Source organism: Aptenodytes forsteri, unplaced genomic scaffold (assembly GCF_000699145.1).
Source record: "Aptenodytes forsteri isolate BGI_AS27 unplaced genomic scaffold, ASM69914v1 Scaffold209, whole genome shotgun sequence".
Taxonomy (NCBI): domain Eukaryota; kingdom Metazoa; phylum Chordata; class Aves; order Sphenisciformes; family Spheniscidae; genus Aptenodytes; species Aptenodytes forsteri.
In genome coordinates, this window is record NW_008795034.1 from 4,383,322 (window position 1) to 4,403,904 (window position 20,583).

At 49.6% G+C, this 20,583-nt stretch overlaps 1 protein-coding gene across 1 annotated transcript in view; it reads left to right on the forward strand.

Annotated features, from left to right (window-relative positions):
• Positions 1 to 3,341: 3,341 nt before the first annotated feature.
• Positions 3,342 to 20,583, forward strand: part of CAMKK1 (calcium/calmodulin dependent protein kinase kinase 1) — a 64,760-nt gene continuing 47,518 nt past the window's right edge. The window contains exons 1-3 of the mRNA XM_009276407.2: positions 3,342 to 3,797; positions 13,977 to 14,024; positions 15,750 to 15,803. Coding sequence (XP_009274682.2) covers positions 3,342 to 3,797; positions 13,977 to 14,024; positions 15,750 to 15,803 — 558 coding nt within the window. The remainder of the gene's footprint in view (positions 3,798 to 13,976; positions 14,025 to 15,749; positions 15,804 to 20,583) is intronic.

Genomic DNA, 20,583 nt, shown 5'->3' on the forward strand with positions numbered 1-20,583 from the left:
CCAGGTTGGTGATTTGTGGGCTTTCATGGCCAGCCGTGCAGCAACACAGGCAGATGTTTCCCTCCCCTCGCTCCTGCACGTGGGGAAAACCTCGTGGCAGGAGGAAGGAAGAAGGTGGGGGAGCTGCAGACTTCAGTCGCAGGTTTTCCTCTTGATGCTTGCTGGGAGTGAGGTGAGCTGTGACTGTCCAGAAGCTAAAGCTGCTGCAAGGAAAGGACTTGGGTTGGTTCTCTGTAGGCAGAAGAGCAAAGCCAGGCTTTTAACGCAGGGTGGAATCAGAGGTTTCCTCCTACCCCCTTGTACAAGCTGGATTAAATGGTGAAAGCATTTTTACTCCCTCCCTTCATTTAAAATAGTTTCCCTGATTGAAGGGGACATGCGGGCTGGAGTGCTGGACTGCAAGGAGACCTGCAGCCCAGACCCGGTGGTGCAGAGGGCGGCTGCTAATGACGGAGATGTGGACTGGTGCTTTCCTGGCCATGCAAAGCAGCCCTGGGAAGCTGCTGCCTCGCAGGCAGGGCTGGAGGCTGGTCTGTGCTTCCCAGGGGCCGAGGCGCTGACCTTTATCCAAAGCCAAGTGTGCAGGCATCCCACGAGGAGTCCTTGCGAGTGTCCTGTTGGGAAATGTGCTGCTCCGCAGGCTCTGGAATACAAGTAAAGCCTCTTCAGAGATAGCAGGGTGGCCACATGCTTGTGGTTGCCATGACCCGATGCTCCTAGGTCAGCCCAGAAGCTTTCCAAGTGCAAACCTTGCAGGAGCATTTTGCAGACAGCAAGCCCTCTGGGGACTTCCCGTGAATCCATTTCAAAGGACAGGATCACTGCTGAGCCGGCGTAGGGCTGCTGCAGCTGGCTTTCTAGCTTGAATCCTGTTTTGGGGGTTTGGGGAGAGCAGGGAGATCTAGCAGAGCAGGGAGGCTTGTGCTGCTTTGCCTGTGGGTTTGTGGGACCATGCGCAGTATGTGCTGGACTGAACCCTGCACCCCTTCCCTTGCTGCTGCAAGCCACCCCCCCGGTGCCTGCATCCTGGCTCTGAAAGGGATTTGTGCTTTGGGATTGAAGGGTTTAAATATCATTTTAATAGAAGCTTTTAAAGCTGATCTCACCATTTCATTACTGTTTTGAGTGAGTGATGCTTCTGTAAATTTGTTTCAAACAAGCCTACAGAAAAGGCAGGAGAAGGGGGGAAGATTAAACCCGGGTGGAGAAGGAGGGGAAGGAGATGAACAGCGGGCTGTGGGGAGGATTTGGATGTTTCCTTTCTGTGACACCTAGTGCCCAGTGTGTGTCCCCTGTGATTGGCATGTGACCTAGGGTGAAGCCTCCCATGCAGATCTTTCTCTAGTTTCCTTACTGATATAGAAGATTGCTTGAGCTTGGCTGCTGTGCTTCTGCGGGGTACTTGAGAGGTCGGCTCTCTTTGCAGCAGAGTTCAGCTGTAGTGTGTTTAACTGAGTGTTGTTGGGCAGCTTCAAGCCAGGCTTGACCTTTGCTCCATGCTCCTCAACGAGGGTGTTGTGTGTGTTCCCAGGCTGATGCTGGATGGGGCTTTTTGAACTTGCTCACCCCCACCCTTCCTCATGTAAATTAAATGTGGCCAGCATGAAAACAGGGTGATGAAAGTGTCACCTGGCTTGCAGGGATTTTCATACACAAGCTGCTTTGCATGTAGAGAACCAAAGGTTGCAATATTTCAGAGTTAAACCTACACTGAAATTCACTGGATGCAGTCTGGGATGCTGTGACTAAAACTAAGTTCTTCCCCACTGTCCCCAGAAACTGGGCAGAGGGATGAGATGAGGCATCCTGCAGCGCTGCATCTTCAGAGGTGATTAAGGGATGACAGCCATGTGCTGCAGAGGATCATTTCCTGCTCTGGACCGCGCTGGGAAGACCAAGATCTGTTTTAAATTGAGACTGAAATTAGCATCCAGGAAACAGACCTTATTCAGTAGTTTTAGCTTTGTATTGCATTTTTGTGTTCTGTAGGTCTTTTCCAAAGGAAAAGCTGATTCCCACATGCTGGTAATCATTAAGCGTTGTTGATTTGCAACTCAATATAGCTTTTGTACATGGTAGGCAGCAAGGTTAATGCGTGTTTGCACACAGGCTGCAACTGTGGGGGGCCGGGGCAACCCTGGAACCAGACTTGCTTTTAAATTCTGCCTTTGCTGTTGACTACATTGCAAATAACTGAGAGTGTGGAAGTCACCAGCCATGGCTTGGCTTCCAGGCCATTCTGTGACACTCGCTAGGACTCTACAGGGCAACAGAGAGACTACTGTGGAGCCCTAAATGGCTGTCGTGGTTTAACCTCAGTTGGCAACTGAGCACCACACATCCGCTTGCTCACTCCTTCCCCCCTGCCCTGCGGTGGGATGGGGGAGAGAATTGGAAGAGTAGAAGCGAGAAAAACTTGTGGGTTGAGATAAAAACAGTTTAATAATTGAAATAAAATAATAACAATAATAATAATGTAATAATAATAATACACAAAGCAAGTGATGCACGATGCAATTGCTCACCACCTGCTGACCGATGCCCAGCCAGCTTTCCCCAGTTTCTGTACTGACCATGATGTCCCATGGTATGGAATGTCCCTCTGGCCAGTTTGGCTGTGCCCCCTCCCAGCTTCTTGTGCACCTCCAGCCTTCTCAGTCGGTAGAGCATGGGAAGCTGAAAAGTCCGTGACTAGTGTAAGCACTGCTCAGCAACAACTAAAACATGGGTGGGTTATCAACATTATTCTCATGTTAAATCCAACACACAGCACTGTACCAGCTACTAGGAAGGAAATTAACTCTATCCCTGCCAAAACCAGGACAATGGCTGTGGATTTGTTGTTATGCACATTGGGTTTGGATACATACCAGAAGCTCTTGTACCCTATAAATAAGAATTCAAGAGGTCGAAAGTTTGACACTTTATCCTCAGCTTGTTAAGAACCTGTACTTCCCCCTTTATTGTAAGCTCTGGTTGACTGTTGGTCTAGCTACAGAAGGAGAAGTTCTCTTTAGCTGTGTCACTTGTTGCACATCAGATAAAATCTCATCTTTATCACTTTCATATCTAGCTTGATGCTTGGGTTTGCCTTTCCTCCTGAGTGTTTGCAACTTGTTTACAGGCTGCCAGTGTTTTGCCTTCACTTTCTTATATGTTGGAAGAAGCCAGAGATGGGTGTCTTTGTTATGTTTGTGTTGAGTGAACATTATTATTCAGTTTACCTCTGTTTCGGTTTAGGTATTTCATGGAGAGATTGCTTCATGCCACATGCTGTCTGTGAGTGCTAGCATCGCATCTCTCTGCAGTGCCATCTGAGACCATACAAGCTGGACGCAGCAATGGGGGACTGTCCAACAAATGCCGTGGATGGAGGCATAGACATGTACTGCAAAGACACGCAGACTGAACTGGCAGAGCGGGTAGCAGCCATAGATGTGGCTGCTGGCCCAGACAGAAGTGACCAAAATGGTGAAGACAACACTGAAGAAGAAAACCCAGTCTTTTCTGATAACATAAAAGACATCCAAAGAAATGGAGTCAACAGTGATGTGGGGATGAATGAATTTCTGCCTTCCCAAAAGACAGAAGATGCTCACTGGAGGCATGTTCCCAAGAGACCTCTCATTAGACCCGTCCTATCAAGTAGAAAGTTGTCTCTTCAGGAAAGATCATCAGGAGGTTATCTGGCTTCCAGCAACACTCCAGGTTATGGTCCTTATGCCACAGGTCCATCGCCACGTATAATGAGGAGACCAACGATAGAGTCCAATCGGGTCTCCATATCAGATTCTGAGGTAGGCATGTTCTCCCCTATAATTGTGGTGTCGAGGCAAGGTAAGTCTGTCTTAAGCAGTAATGGGAGTCTTCAGTCTTTTGGAGCAGTAGATCTGAAAGCACTGTTTTTTCTAAGGGGGAAAAAAAAAATCCTTGAAGCCAGGGATTGCATTAGCTTGGAATGGCTGAACATCTCCCAGACCTCCGCTGGGTGTAGCCCTGGTCCTGACATCTGGCTCCTTCAGCCCTCGCTTGCCTGGCGTAGTCCCGTTAAGGGGCTGGGACCCCTGTTGTGTAGCAGTAGCACACAGGAGGCCTGTCAGGCTGTTCAGAGAAAGGGCTGCAGCCAAATGGCTTTGCTCTCGTGTCCCTGCTGTATGTGCCCTTCGGGAGTTTATCAGTCACAGCAGCTTTGCTGATGGTATTTTATGGATTTAAGCTTCTGGAGATTATGTATCTCCTATTGTGTTTTGTCATTATTGAAGGCATGATTAAATTTTATAAAGAGCTTAAATGCACTGGTGTTTCCTACTCCTGTCAGGATTTTCCTTTCTCTTTAAAGCGTTTGTAACAGCAGTAGTAACTGAGAGCTGTGACCCTCCTCTCCTTCAGAGGAGTGTCTCTGGGTGGCTGCAGTTGTTCCTGCCGTCCATCTTGCGGCTGCTCTCCCGCTACCAGACCTGGGCTCAGACCTGTCCTGGAGGTGTAACACGCTGTTAGTGGTCAAGTGTTTTGATGGAAGTGGCTGCTGGTTGCAATTCCCTGTGCTGTGATGTGCTGTCATGGGGAGGATGGGGAGCCAAGAGAGGGCCTGTTCGGACCACGCTGCCCAGTGTCATTCCAAAGATGTTGAGCCTGCAGCAATGTCCGTGAAGGGGTGTGCAGCAGGGCTTTCTTTGAAAGCCAGGCACGATGGAGGTGGTGTAAATGGGTGTTTCTTGAAGCCAAAATGTTTTGTAAAATGCTACTGGCTGGGGAAGAATTTTAAGTGGGGAATGGGCTGTCTGGAGTACTGGAGAAGGGATGTCATTTCAGCAGGGCTGGCAGCTGGTTTGGGAAAAAACAAAGACTCATTCCTGAATTATCCCCCAAGCCCAGGCTGTGCCTTTTCCTGAGATTTTTATCTGCTGTTTGTGGAGAAAAAACAATTTTCCATGTCCTGCCACTTTTCTCTGGACTGAATTTGTTTCCTAGTCATGTTTGTCTTGTGTTTCTGCTCTTAGGGAATGGGGGAGGGCAGAGGGGAGGGGTGGGAGGTGCCTGTGGGTGCCACACTCCATGGTCTTGCTCGGAGGTGCAGTAACAGAGAGGAAGCGGCATGGGAGAAAGGAGCAGTGGTGGGGTGGACCTGCTGGCCTTACCCTACAGGGAGGGCTGCATCTCCTGCTCTGGTGCCGTGGGAGGTGAGCCCAGGAGAAGCCTCTGGTTCGTCTTGTGACCATAAGCCTTGTTCTGGTGAGGGATAGGCCCTTTCCATGGGCATTTTCAATCTCTCTTTCCTCTAGGGCTGGCAGTACAGTGATGGTCACCCAGTGAATTCACCTCTGCTGCTATGCCCTGGCACTGAAGTGGGACAGAGACAGCAGCCGGGGGTGCAGGAGCAATGCCCATCCAACTCTTTCTCACTCAGTCGATGGGGAGCATGTTGCTGAATGTTGCTCTGCCAGTGCCACTGTGCCAAAGTGTTGCTCTTCGGCACCATGGTGCTCCCAGCTGTGATGCCTAAATCCCACCGTGGTCCCACCCTGTGTCATAAGGGACCCGAATCACTGGAGTTTAGACTTTTGCCAGTGTGGGTCCAAGTGACCTGGAGCTTAACATCTGTGTGGCTTAGTGTTTCCCTCCTGAAAAGTGGGTGTTTTCCCTTTGCATATCTGAGAGGACAGCTGCTGTGCACAAGGAAATCAGCCATTGTCCTCTGGGAAGTTTTGCAAGTCACGTTAGCTGTATGATGGGTCATGGCATGCCCGACTGATAAGAGGATATCTGCAGAAGGTGCACTGCAGAGATTGCAGCTTCTTTGACGGCAGCTGTATGCTTTAATGAGGGAGATGGGGAGGGAGAGGAGCTGGTTCTTGGAAGCGGACGTGATTTGTGTGCCAGCTCTCCCATCCTGCAGTACTTTGACTGTGCCAGGAGCGGGGCTTGTCCGAAATCTATTTCAAAGTAACTGCAGTCGAGTGTGACTAGCACATTCCCATCTGCATGCAAATTCAAAATACTCTGTCTTCCACAGCATCTGCATCGGGGAGCAATAGCTGCTGCCTTGGGGTGGGAAATGCTTAGTTTGAGATGCAGATGCGGAGCCCTTCAATTCGCTGCTCCCGCAGCAGTCTGTTACGCAGTGCTGTGTTTTTAATGGTCACTTTGATATAACTATTTAGACCCCTGCTCTGGTGCAGCACAGATGCTTAACAAAGCTGTGCTCGTTGGAAAGCATCGTTCATATTAATGGAGAATTGCTGCAGTAGGAAGGGGGAGGGAGCCCAGGCGAGAGCTGTACACGTTCGGAGGTGGGTGCTCACCCTCACAGCAGTGCTCTCAGGAGCCGTGCTTCATCTTCCCAGCTTATAGGGACAGTATCTGTATCCTGTAAGGAATAGCAAAAGACCTAGGAAGATGCATGCTTGTTTATAGGTTAAAGTTTGAGGCTGGCAACTGAATAATGAGAAATAAGTGTTAGGTATGTGACAGCAAGGCAAGTGTGCAGCCTGCATGCAGCCCAACTCCAGCATCCTGCGTATGACCTGCCAGTTGCTGCTAAGCAGTTGTTGCAGAGTGGTTGTGTTCATGGCTGTGAGAGACAGTGGCAGTCCAAATACAAGCTATACAGCTAAACCGAGATACAGCAGGGAACTCGGAAGAGAAATGGAGAACAAATCTTTTGTTGCATGCATTTGCTTAGTACGTTTGCTGTAAGCAATTAGCAGAGCCTTGCATGTGGGCAGGGAAGACTGAGCAGAGCCAGGAGGTAGGGGCAGGGCTTACAAGAGTTACAGGGGACTCTGAGGCTTTTGGTTCCTATGCAAGATAAAATAACCCAGTGATGAGAAATACACTCGTGGTGTACTTAGCAGCAGCTGCTGTTGTGTTTTCTGTTGATGATTTTGATATGCAGACCCTCAGTGAGCAGGGAGGCTGGTAGGTCACTCTGACAAGATCCAGCTCACTGATCATGGCATTGCCCCTGGTCTCCCTGCAAATGACTCTGACACATCTTGTTCTAGGCAAGCTGCACATTCGTACTCGAGTCCATGTCTCTCACCTGTTCAAAGCCATTTCGGAGTTGCTCTTTTCTCCTTGCATTGAGTATCTGGCATTAGTCAGTGCCTTTCAGGTGGCAGGACATCCATCACTCCAGCTCGCAGCCGCTGCCCGAGTGAGTTACAGTCTGTGCAAAAATGAAGATGAAGTTCATGAGCGTTTGGGCTTTATCAGCGGCACATGTGCAGGTGCCATCCATCATGAGTTGAGATGGACGGGGCTGCATATCAAAATTTCCTGTGTAACGCCGATAGTGATCTAGGACTGAATCTGCTTTCCCTCTCCAGTGATAGCAGGAGTGGTAACTCACTGCCTTGCTGTCAGCGGTTCTGTATCCTTGACTGATCTGGAGAAATAATGGAGAGGTGTGCTATGGGAAGTCTGGTTATGGGGATGCAGCAGAGGTGAATTTTCTGTTGTTCTCTGCTGAATTATGGAAGAACCATACGTTCGGTTAGAGAGATGCTGCTGAGCTGTTTAATGCTGGTTTAATACTTGTTCACAGGCTGGGAGGAAAACTTGTATTCAGGGATCAGAGGATCAAGAGCCAAAGCTGAGCCTGTGACGCTGCGGGAAGCTTCATGCGGTGCTGCGAGCGGGTAGTGAATCGTGCTGTCCCGTCCCTGGGACCAATACCACAAACGCCTGCCTTCTGAGTAGGGTTTCTTGGGTTTGTTATTGAGGAAGATGATGGCTCCTGGGCCAGCAGAGCTGCAGCAGAGCCAGGGCTTGTTGTCTTGCACAGAGGCAGTTCCTGATCAACTGACCAGAGCCACCAATTAGCTAATTGCCCTGGTATGATGAGTTGGCAGCTGGTGGTGTCTTGCAGCCACTGCTGCCAAGTCTGGATCTGCAGTATTAACTCTGCAAGAGAAGTAACCTGTTCTGCTCTCCTGACAGCATTACTGTGTACTTAATTAACCTGATCTGTCATATCTCTATCAAAAGAGGCCACTTCCCTGCTTGTTCCCCTCCTCTCAGGTTATTCGTGGACCATGGCCTGGAAGGTCCTTTCAGTGCTGCCTTCTCCGGTAGGAGTGCCTGCTAAGCTGGTAGGATTTCTGCTGCCTTTGCTGCTCATCAGTGCTTCACTCTAAGGGAATGGCTTTGCCTTTAGCTGTGGCACAGAAGTGGTTAAGCTGAAGCTATTAAGGATGCGTAATTCTGCAGAGCTGAGGCACAGGCCCTAGAGTCTAGGTGACTGGCCCATGTTGCCTCTGTTGGTGTGACATTCCTAGCTCCTGCTCGGTGCTGGCAGCATGGTGAGAGGAGAGGGTTTTCCTGGGGCTGCTAAAAGCAGCTTCTGCTTTGCTGCACAGATGATGCTCAGGTGCTTATATGTACCAGGGCAAGACTCTGTGAACATGTTCGTACAGACTGATGGGCATCTTGTCACTGTGTTTGACAGACCTTGTCCCACCTAAAATGGCAGGGCTTGTATCTGTGAAAGGGTAGAGGTGCTGCTTGTTGGAAAGTGGCATTTGAAAATGCAATGCTATTTTTTGGTTTTGTGGGATTTTTTATTCTGCTGACCCAAACCAACCTTTTTAGGTAGCCAAGAAAAATCCCACTTGGAGAGTGGCTAGAAGAATAAAAGATGTCTTTTTCCAGACTTTCTCCCCAGACCTGCCAGCACAGTTAATTGCTTTATACTTTCTCTTCTCCAGTCTCTTCTGGCTGAATCGTCCCTTCTCTTTCACATGTTCCCTTTCTCTCCCCTGCATCCACCCGCTCCCTGGCAGCCTGGTTCTTCCAGCCCCAGTGTCCGTGTGGTCCCTCCACCCTCTAGGATCAGTGGGAGGTTGTTCCAGTTCCCCACTGCCTGGGCAGCCCCACGTGTTGTGGTGGTGGGCTGGGGCTGCGTGTGCTTTAGCAGGAGTGGAGAGGATGAGTCGGGCCAGTGCGTTTTCCCTTCTTGGTGCTGCTGCTAGCCTGAGCATGCAGGGAGGAGGATGAACTGACAAAGGGAATTTTCCTACACTCGATGTCCATGGCTTATCCCAGAGGCACAGAAAATAAATTGCTTCTTTGTCCTTTCCTTGGCTTTCCACATCTTTATCATAGGCCTCTTGCTTGTTCGGCCAACTAGTTTGAAGCAACTGGTGTCGAGAGCTGTGAGAGGCAGTACTTTGGTGCTGGGCTGATCCAGGTTTCATGGTCCTCCAGGCTCTGGGAGCTGCCTGTTTTTTTTTCACAAGGTCATGATTTCCTTGCTGTGCACAAAGGTACACCCAGGTGGGACCAGGGTGGTGATGGGGACCGAGCTCCTATGCAGTGCAGGCTGGAGAGCTTCCCCTTCCAGCCCCACGAGTCCTCAAACTAATTTCTTCTAGAGGTCTTAGTGTGGTGCTCAAACTAGAGCTCCCTTGAAAAGATCAAAGATACTTGGAAAACATTTCTTCAAAGAAGAATTCCCCATAGGCATTGCTAATTTCTTTTCCTTGGATTAATTAATCTTTATTTAAAGTTACATTTCCAACTTGTCTGAGGGCAAGGTTTGAGAGGAGGAGAAAGCCCAAAGCTGCAGTTGCAGAGGGGCTGGAACGGGGCTGCCTTTGTCCCACTGGTCCCAGCCCCCTTTTATTCTTCTAGCCACTTTCCAAATGATACCCCAAGAACCCAGTGGGTGCCCAAGCTCCTGCATCCAGCTTCGGGGTCTCGGTGGGTGAGCCCAGACAGCAGTGCTCAGCCTTGGTGTTGTACTTTCTGCCCAGCCATGGTCAGTGCTCCTGCCAGCAGCCAGTTGCAGTGCTAGGCTTCAGTTTTGCACTTGTTTTTGGATGATGTTTAAAAATCTGTTTGTTTTTCTTACTTCCATGAGCTCTGGGCTTCCTGTGTGTCCTTCTCTGTCCCTGGACAACTTTCTAATTTGTATTCATTGCTGCCCCTATACCCCTTTTCTGACTTTTATTTTCATTTTGTCTGGTTTTAGAACTGCTTTCACTTCCTCTTCCAGATGGGATGAGTTTAAACCAGTGTTGTCTTCATTACTGGCTCTTAGTTCCCAGTTTTCTTTCCCATGCTTCTCTTTAAAGTGTATCTCTGAATTGCTCTGAAACTTATAATTCTTTTCATATTGGTGAATTTTGCTTGTTTTAGGAGGCAAAATTCTCCGTTATATATGAATGTATGTAGGCAGTCTGATTGTTTTTGGAAAGTCTTACTTTGGAAACCAGCTCTGGGTCTTCCTTCTCATCCTGGTGTCCCCCCAGACAGCAAAAGCTCAATTCTTAATTGCATGGGGTTTCTGTCACACAGCGGTGGCAGTAGTGGATTTATGGAATTGGGCCTAGACTCTAGACTTATCTGTGTTTTATGATTTTTGATCAATTTTTGCTTTCTGTGGCATTTATTCCCTCCCTCCCTCTCTTGAGTGATACCTTGGACACGTTAACAAATGGGGCATCTTGTTTTTTAAGGCAGAACAATTACTGCACACTTGGATGGACACAGCAGTCTTAATTTGCTGACAGCTTTTCATTAAAGGATCTCATTAAGGTTCTTGTTCTGTTCGCATTTATCAGCAGTTGCAAATAGATTGGTGTGGTGAAATCAAGAGGATTGTACAGTGTTATCTTTAAGAAACACTTGGCCCAAAGATAGGTGTTTTTCTCTGATAAAGGAATAGTACAATTACCCCACTTCCTGCAGGAGAACCAAATAATGACAAAACAGCCCTGCCAGTCTGCCGCGACACGTGGCAGGAGTTGCTTGAGCTGTGAATTATGGTCTTTCTGCAAGGAAAAAAAAAAGGTAGAAGGCACCTATACTTTGGTTTGATTTTTGCTGTGTTCAGCTCAAGTGCTCGGACTGCAGAAGCTAAGACAATAGTGCTTCTCACGGTAATTATCCGAGCAGAGCGTGATGGAGGTGTGGATTGGGTAGGGATGTGGTGATAGCGAGCAGAAACTCTGAGGCTGTGCTGCAGACTGGGAGCCGAGACTCTGTCATTGCCCTTCCCTTGACCTTCTCTGGGTGTTCCCATCCTGGTATTTATCCATCCCTTTTGAAAAACCATCATCCAAAGGCAGGTGTCCTGGCATTGCTCACAAGCTCCATTTAACAGCAGAGAAAGACCAGAGAGATGCTTCAGGTGATCGGTCTGGTGCAGGATAAAAGTGGTAATTTCTAGACAGAGGTAAGAGGGATGGTGGGATGGTGATGGTCAGAGTCAAAGGAATTGGTGCCTCAGACCCAGGGAGCAGGTGTAGTCCCTCCTTGGCTGCACTAAATATTAGTGCTCCGTAAGGGAGTTTGCCCAGCTGGATAGATTGTCCCGCACAAAGGACTCCGCTCCTTCAGGTGGGAGGGAAAAAATACCACCATGGCTCCCTGGATAGTGTGTTTGTGAGGACAAGCAGCAAACTCTGTGCTTTAGAGATGCCGCCTTGGCTTGAAACAAGATACCGAGTGCAGACCAGAGAGTATATGGCCACGTGTAAAAGCCTGTCTTTACTTGTGCGAGTAATCCCTGCTCAGGGGAGAAGGCCTGTTAACAGGAGCTGGGTGTTACAAGTTTGCTGGTTGGAAGAGCAGGAGATACTGAGGTGGTTGGAGGCTTTCTCAGAGGGGTGGTCGCTTTTCCTGCCTGTCTCAGCCACTCTCGTGAGCGTTTCCCCATCGCCGCAGCGCTGCAGTTTTGCACAGGACAAGGTGTGTGAAGCTGAGCTTGGGGAAACCCAGGGCGGGAGACATCAACAGAAAACTGTTCCTGCTTAATTTGTGAAAATCACCGTGATGCAAAGCACAGCCTCGCGCTGGGAAGCGAATCTGCTGACATGGGGTTTTCAGGGGAATTTGTCCTCCATGTGTCTGTACCCTGGGTTCCTGCATGCTGCCCCCTCCTTTGCGGAGGGGAGTCCTTTCTACAAAATTCAATGGGATTTTTCTTTTCCATATGTTTTCGTGGTCTTACGCTTTGCATCTTGGCTTTTACTGGGTCATGCTCTCTCCTCTCTTGTTGCTCCTAGTTCTGATGGATTGGTTTTTGCCTTTGGAAAGACATGTGCTTTGCTAGCAGTAGAGTTAATACACATCTATGGCCCTATTACTCACAGTTGGCTCTTCCTCCCTGTCAGGGTGGTGGAAAAATCTTCCTTCACTGGAAACAAGATCAAGATTTAAATCATTCCTTGTATTCCTGACAAGCCACTGCTTGCAAGCTTAAAAAGTCATCAGTTCCCCATTCCTCTGTTCTCCTTCACTGTGATGACTGCTTGCGTTAGGAGTGTTTTCTGGTTGGTGATAGGGAAAAGTCAAAATTATCATCTACTGCATTTGTGCTCCAATGCATCCCGAGAGGCAGAGGAGTGTTCCTTTCAGTGAGGATGCTGCATGGGGATGGGGCCATAACACCCCCCCTTCTTACAAACAGACTGAAGGCATCTGGCACTGCTTTGCTGTCCTGGCACTGCTTCTGTAGATTGCAGGGTTATTTTGAGGTTTATGGAAAAGCTAATCTACCTGCCTGCATGCTTTATATCAGCTTTGTTCCCAGAGTAGTGCCTGGTGCAGAGGTTGAAGTGAATTTCCAGCTTGCTTTAGCGCTTGGCAATCTCAGGGAGAAATACTGTTTTAAAATGCTGTCTGGGGAAGTATGTCCTGTCTAAGGCTCAGCCCACACCATGTGCTGTGGTTGGAAACTCTCCCCTTCCCTCACCCCACCGTGTCTGGGGCTGCCCCCTCCCCTGCAATGCAGTTAAGTGCTGTCTGTTAAGTCGGGACCAAGGCAAAAGCCAGTGCAGCCTGCCCTCCCCGGTGCCAGTGCTGCAGAGATCCCCACAAGAGCACTCTGACTCTTTGCCAGGAGCTGTGTGTTGCAGCAAGGTGTGTGCTGTCTTCCTGCGGACCCCGTCGCAGTGGCCCAGCTGGGCAGGTCCCCTGCGTGCTCCTGGGCAGCCGCAGGGAGAGCTTGGGGTGGGCAGTGCACGGTGCTCACCCTGCGCTCATGGTCTTGAGCCCCCTGGGCTTCTGTGGCATCTGGAATTTTCTTCTTGTAATTAATGAGGGTGGAGGGGTCAGCTCTGAGTGAAATGCAGCTGTGGAGGTTTTGCTGCTGCTGTGAAAGAAAATGTTTTCTGTTAGGTAGTGTGATACTAAAGGAAATGGTGGACTTGACATCAGATGACTGCATGGCTCCTCTGTTCTACCTTGGCTTCCCGCAGTTGACACCTGGGGCCACCGTCACTCCCTGTGTGGCTCCTGGTCATTACACCCTTGTCATAGCTTGCCAGGGTCTGCATCCACCACCTTTCCACCCCTTGGGGTTTCAGTGCTGGATAGCTTGCAAATGGAGATCAGGCCTGCTTAGGGATGATTTATTTTGGCAAATACTGTACCGGCTGAAGGGAATCCATGTTGTTTGTGTTGCGTTGCAAAGGATCTTGGCTCTGTGTGCTCTCCTCAAAGAGCAGCCCACAGTCCAGATGAGGGTTCCTCTGGGCACAGCCCCAGCCTTCATGCATGGCCCACAGAGGGTCCCTGTCTTTGCCAGGCTGATGTTGGGAAGGGTACGGGCTCATGCTGTGACCCTAGGACTGGCATGGGTGCTAGGAGCTGCCACGCCATGAGAGTCCTGTGGAGCTGGGGACAGGTTTTTCTGCTTGGTATTGAACACAGTGCGATGCAGACAGTCCATGTAAAGAGGCCAGGGGCTGCTGTCAGGCTCACCGGGCTGAACCTGGAGCTGTGCTGGGGAATTGGGGTGGAGGGACCTCTGGCGTTATGCCAGCACAACCGGAGTCAGAATTTAGCCCATAATTGCTTTGTTCTGGGCTGTCAAAAAAAAAATATGCAGTGCTTATAGTGTAACGTATACCAGTTTGAGTAAGATGTAGTCTTTCATTATTCAGTGCTCTGCCTCTACTTGATACCGATTCAAACTAAGTCATTTCCTTTTACCAATACTCTAATGATGTTCTCCTTTTGATCTGCAGGACTGTGTGCAATTAAACCAGTACAAGCTGCAGAGCGAAATAGGCAAGGTACGTTACTGGAGCTCGTGTTTGTCACAAGCAACCTGCACGCACACAAGTACGGGTGGAAAGACTGTGCCAGCGCCAGGGGATCTTACTGGCCAAGACTCCTTGCAACTTGTGTTTGTTTAGGGGTTTTTTGGTTTTTTGCCTTACTAGTCCGAGCAAGTTTTGTTCAAGGTCAAAGTGGAGCTACTTCCTCTGAAATCTAAATTTATTTTCCTTCCCTCTGAAGGTCGTTAAGCTGGCTCCCTTCCAAGGTGTTCACTTGCCAAATGTAACACTAAGAGCCTTTGATGCATTAATACAACCTGACAAGGAAAGAAACCCAAAAAAAGATCAGGGCAGGTGTTTGGTCCCCATCAGGACTAGTTTAAGTTTTTACATCCATGAATGAAATGCTAGTTTAATTCTAGTCCATGTTTAAAAGCTGCAGAATGATTCAGAAGACATTCCTCCAATTTAGAGGTCTGGGCTGGCGAGCGGTTCAGACACCTGCACATTTGGATGTCTGCCACCATTGCAGATCGGTCCACGAGCAACGGTGCTGTCTGGAAGCTGTACCTACCTTTGCAGTTGGAACATTGCAGTTCAGAAGGGACTGCAGCCTGAGCTGCAGACACCTTCACCAAAAGTTTCATTAGCCCAAACTCCCCTCCAAAGCGAGAAGTCCTGGGCAGTGGGAGGAGGCACCCTTCCTGTGTGCAGGGGGCTGTGTGCTTGGCTGCCGGCAATCAGGGTGTAAGGCTGGAGATACCACTGCTGGTGGTACAGCAGATCGTCATCCGAAACACACACAGCTTCAGTCCCACTTATGGCTTTTGTCTTTGGCTTAAGTATGATTTAAGGAGAGTATGAGACCTTCTCTCTGGTGGATTTGCCCCTACCTCCTCCTTCCCTGCGGGTCACAGCGAGCACATCAGGACCCTGAGGTTGGTGGTGGAGGGTCTGCTAGGCCTGCTGTGCTTCTGGATCAGCCAGATGGCTTGTTAGTCTCCTCAGAGACCTGGACCTTTGTTCCAGCTCTCAGTGGAGTCAAGAGAAACGTTTTGAAGGCTGTCGTGTTCGTCCCACTCATTTATTCAACAGGCTTCTGTCAGGCATGATACCTAGCCAAGGTGTCATGTCTCACTTGCATAAAATGTATAGTGTTGACACAGAACTGCAAAAAAACAGTGGTTTGGATGGAGTTTGGCTTCATGTCACTGGAGCTGTGGATACAGCAGTGATCCAGGCCTGCATCTGCCTGGGCAAGAGGCGGTTGGAGGAAAGCAGGCAGCTGGTCCTCACTGAAGTCCATTTGCTGTTGAGAGATGGAGAGGTTTCCTGCTGAAAGTGGTCTTGCACAGAAGTATAGGAAAGACGTTCGTGCAGAATTTCCAAACTTGCACCAAAAAAATCTGCTTGAAAAAATTATTCTCTCTTCTCCCCACCCATGTTTAAGACAAGACAGACACAGTGGCTTTGGCTCAGGGCAGGAGGTGATGAGCTAACACTCAACTCCTCCAGACATTGTTAATCCTCAAATGCCCTGTAGCTCCAACAGAGCTGCCAAAATGTACAACCTTGCTTGCGGGGTCACATCACCTGTGGACTTTGCTCGAGGCTAGGCATGGCCTGTGGCCTTGAAGGGTTGTGGTTTTTCCCCTGTGCAAAGCCGTGCTCTACCAGATTTGAGCAGCAAGGAGACAAAGTGAAGCTGCTGAACTGACTGCAATTTGTGTTTATTTTTAGGGTTCCTACGGTGTTGTGAAACTGGCCTACAATGAGAACGATGACAAGTATTATGTAAGTGTGTCTCTCCTCTGCTCCTCGCTGCCATCGCTGCTCCTCGTTCCCTTTTGCACCCCTGAGAGCTAGGTCCCCCCTGCCTTGCTGCTTTTAGCATATGCATTTCTGATTTGGGTGGTATGCAAGGAATTGAACCTTCCCGCTGGGCATGGAGCAACGTGCTGCTGCCTGTGCGCCCGCTTGCGTGCGGTGCCAAGCGGGAAGGAAAACGGGTGGGCTGCCTTATATAACAGGCGGGGATCTCGGAGGCAGGCTGCAGAAGTGTATTGCTGATTTGTCTTGACATTTTCTAGCTATGAAGCAGGTCACCTGAAATTAGAGGCATGTGGGTGGTGGTATTCAGCACCTGCTGTGCATTGGAAGATCACCCTGGAATGAGCAGGCATGTTTTTTAAGGAAATGGGGGTGTTGATCAGAAAGATGCTGAACAGCATGGCCCAGCTGAGCAGTGCCTGGCTCCCCTGCATCTTACCCCCTTGTGAGATGCCTCCCCGTACACTGAACGGGACCTTGCTGTCAGGTCGTGAGGTGTAGGATGCAGGGCAGAAGATGAGTCTGGGCTTTTAAATCCTTTGCTGAGCTGAAGCCAGAGTTGGAGGGTTTCAGATTCAAAAAGGCTGCTTATGCTGAAGGCTCCTTGTCTGTCCCTCGCCTTTCAGAGGCAGGCGAATCCTAACCAATCCACCAACTGGGATTCCTGCAAAATCTGCTTGTGGAGATGTGCTCATGTCCGTGGGCTTGCCCTGTGGCAAGTTTTGCTCAGGTTGAGAGCAGGAGCTGGGCAACTGGCAAAAGGAAAACTGCCTTGCTGTGTGTGGCTGTGCCTGAAGGCTTACGGAAACAGCTTTGAGCAGTTTCTGGTGGATCCCAGGGTGGGTATGTGCTGAGCAGAGCTGGATGGTTGCAGTGCTGTTGAGCCCAAACCCAGCCGCCCTTGACGCAGCCCTGCCGGTCTGGCCCTGCGCTTCAGCTGCTGCTTTGTACTGTTTCGTGAGAGGGGACCTGCTTTTGCTGCTGTGATGGAGTGGCCTCACGCAGGTGAAAACGGGCCCATCAGAGCATCCAGACAGACTCGTGTGCTGCTCCCTGTCCCAGTGCACAGAGCTGTTGGCCTTGGCACAAAGGGGAATAAGAATATGCCGTGGAGGTGTAAAGCGTGCTCATTCCCTTGCTACTCCCCAGCTAGCTTTTCCTCCCTGACTCTTGGATTTACAAGTGACATACCAGGTTGGAGGGACTGGGTGGGAGTTGTATGCCTATTAGTATTTGTTAGCCCTTCTATGCTTCCAGCAGGCATGAAATTGCAGGTAAAGTGTCTTGAAATGAAGGATGGAAGAGATGAGACAAAAATCTGGACAAGGTGCCCTGGAGCTGGCCAAGCAAAGGAACCACAATTCTTTCCATCCCCTGTGCTTTCCAAGCTGACTCACCCGCCGCGCCAGAGCGGTTGCTGTTTCCGATGGCTCCCTTTCTCTGCTGCCCTCCAAGTCCTCCCTCCCGTGCCCTGCAGCAGGACGGTTTTGTTCCGCAAAGAGCGATGTGCCTTCCTTCGTTTGTCTGTCCTGCCAGCGTAGGCAGTGCCAGGACCAGCAGCGCAGAGTGGGGAATACATCACATTGCATTTATTTCCAGCTGAAAATATTTTTCTTTGAAAATTGTAATCTTTGTCTTGGCGCTGCTGTTTTGTGCTGGGAATCCCGACGCTGTGCTGTGGGCTGCCCAGGGTGGGCAGGACAGTTGTCACAGCTTGGCAGAGGAGAGGTGGGTTTAGGTTAGCATTGCCTACTGCGTTCTCGTCCATGTTTTGGATGTAGGTTGACGCTGTGGACGTAGATTTAGCTGGTCAAATCAAAGCCAAAAGTGAAAGCCTGTGTCCAGGTTAGCCTGGTGTGTGTTAGTTAATCCCCACTTAATCTCCATTTCTTTTTCTAATATAAGCAAACACTTTAAAGCTACTGCAGCTCAAGAGTCGCTCTCATGCCTGGGCACTTCTGTTTCATCCTCGCTACCCAAAAAGGGACGGGGTGTGTGAACCCCCATACCACCAGTGTTGCAGGGACATGCTCTTTGGTTCACCCTGATCCTCCTGTTGTGGGGGTTGAGGGAGGGTCTGAATCGGATCTCAGCAAGGACCCTGGGGCTGCGAAGCTGATCCTGGGAGGTGTGTGGAGTGCTACAGCGGATGGAGAGATGGGACCGGAGCAAGCGTATCAGCAGTGTCCGCCTGCATTTTATTGCAGTGAATGTCAGCGTATGGGAGAGGAACTGCTGCCGAAACGCTGTGATGCTAAAGTCTGTTTCATGTGCTTCATGCCCCCTTTTGGCTGGGGCAGTGGGAGCTTTCCCCCTTCCCCAGCTGCAGTCACATGTAGACAGGCTGTCACCCCTAATCCTTCCAGGTGCCCATGCTTGTGTTTTCCAGGAGGGCAAGCTGTGATGGAGAGACCTCCACTTTTCCAAGATGTTAAAACAGCTCGGGAGCTGGCAGACTTCTTAAAGCTTCAGAGAAATAGTAGCCAGTTGCGTAACTGTTTAATGGTTGCTTAGCTCCCTGTGCCTCCCGGTGTGTCTGACCCACGTGCTCTCCCAGTGCCGAGATAACTTCCATGCTGCTCTGCTTATTGTTCCTGTCTGAGGCTGCGTTGCAGCAATGCACCCCCCCGGGGGGGATACCTAATGCAACTGCCTGTTACCAGCAGTTAGTAGAAGCAATTGTGACCCTGATAGTTGGGGAGGGCCTTTTCTGTGTGGTTATTTTTCCCCAAATTTAGCTCTGGAGGGTTGTTTTTGTCTCAGTGGTGAAAAGCAATAACAGATAATTGGAGGAAATCAGCCCTTGGTTGGCCTTTAGTGAGCAGCCTCTAATAACCGATACATGTGTGCAGTGTTTTAGCATGAGGCCAAGGTGTTCCTGCCTGCTTTATTTTCTTTAAGCTAGTGTGCTGCAATAAAAAGGATCAAAACTTTAAAGAAAGCAGGAATTTTTTATTTTGGAGTATAATTCAGAGTGTGGCTCCTGATTCTTGCTGAGGCATGGGGCCCTTTGCTAGCTCTTTTCAAAAAGGCAGAGTTTGTAGGTACCAGGAACTGAATCTAGCTCCTGTCAAACTAAAAGGGAAGATTTCTGTTGCTTTAATGAGTTTTAGATCTGGCCTAGAATTAGGAAAAACTCTCAAGAAAAAAAGTTGATCACCGCATTTGGGAAAAATGTAGATGGGTTGTATTTACTTTGTGAGGTTTTTTACCTTCCATTAAAGACGAGAGAGTGCTTCCAAGAGCTTTATCCTTCATTGCTATGAACAACCGCAGTGCCGTGGAGGGCTGTGGAAGTGTGCTGACTTACATCAGCGGATGCAGGGAATGTATTTGACTGAGGAAACTGAACTTTCCAGCACCAAGTATGTGACCCAGTGCTCCCTCCAAGGAGGAGACCCCATCAGGATGCGAAGCTGGCTCCCAGAGCAGAGGTCCCTGCCCTGCACTCAGTCCCTGCTGCTGCTGGGGCATGTGAAGCTGTTACAGCAGCATTCACGGGGCTCTGCCAAGGAGCCCTTTACAGCTGGAAAGGTTTCGGTATCTCAGTTTGCAGGAGATGCTTTGACAGTGACTAGGGGGAAAAAAAGAAAAGCCAAGCTCTGTGAAAAAGCAGCAAATAAAAAGCAAAGGCAAATGTGTTCAGGCAGAGATCTAGTTTGGAGTCATTGTGCTGATGGAATTTGATTCTGTGATGCCTTGGGTCATGTCTCCTTCCTATTTTCAATCTCTAACTCAGCTTGCAAAGAAAAGTGGTTATGATGGACATTTGTTATGCTACTTCTGGACAAAAGCAATAGCATTGTAGGTTGTCAGTGGGTTTCTCTTCTTTTTTTTTTCTTTTTTTAATCTGGTTTCCTAAGAAACAAGGTTTGTGTGATTGTGCTCTCTGCCTCTGTTTGTACCTAAGAACCTTTTCATGAGGGGCTGTTTTCTACCAACTCTCAATGATGGGGAGAAATTCGTTCCAAGTTTATGAAAAGAGACAGCTGACAAAGTGCTGCTGCTGAGGAGAAGGTGGCCAGCAGCAAGCCTTGAACTCTTTAGCCCCTGGAGAATCCACTTTGGTTGCCATCCAGGCGGGAAGGGAGGGCATGGCTCCCGTGTTTCTCATCCTCTTGCTCACATAACAGCTACTGAACCTGAACCACTGCCAGCTGCGCTCCGGTGCAGTGAGGACCAGGGAAATGATCTCTGGTTTACTTTAACACCCCGTGCTGTTCAGCAGCGGAGTTGCGGGGAGCTGGGTCACCCGGGGTAAGAGCAGGAGCCTCTGGGCGACGGCTGGAGGCAGGCGAGCGTGGCCACTCTGGGAAGGCATCCTGGCTGTGGTGTCACAGCGTGGATGGGGCACAGCCTGCTGATGTAATTCTGCTGCCGATGTGACAAATGGTGTCTGGGACAAAAGGTGACAAATGCAGGAGCAGGATTTTAGGGGCATGGCAGCTAAGCCTGTCTGGTTTGGGGTTTTTTTTCAGTGTGTAGCATTCCTCTCTCCTGGCAGAGCTTCCCTCTTAGCCACTTTATCTGAGGGATGTCATTGTCAGACAGGACAGGTGAGGAAGGGCTGGAAATGCTCTCTGGTCTGCTCAGCATTCCCGCAGGGTGCTGTCACACACTGGCAAAGGATTTAGGTGGTTAGTAATGACCTTTGACCAACACCCCACTCCCCTGGGAGCTGCAGGTAGGGACTGTGCACAGGTCTTCTGCCCTTGCAACGCAAGTGTCTCTGTTAGCAAATAAA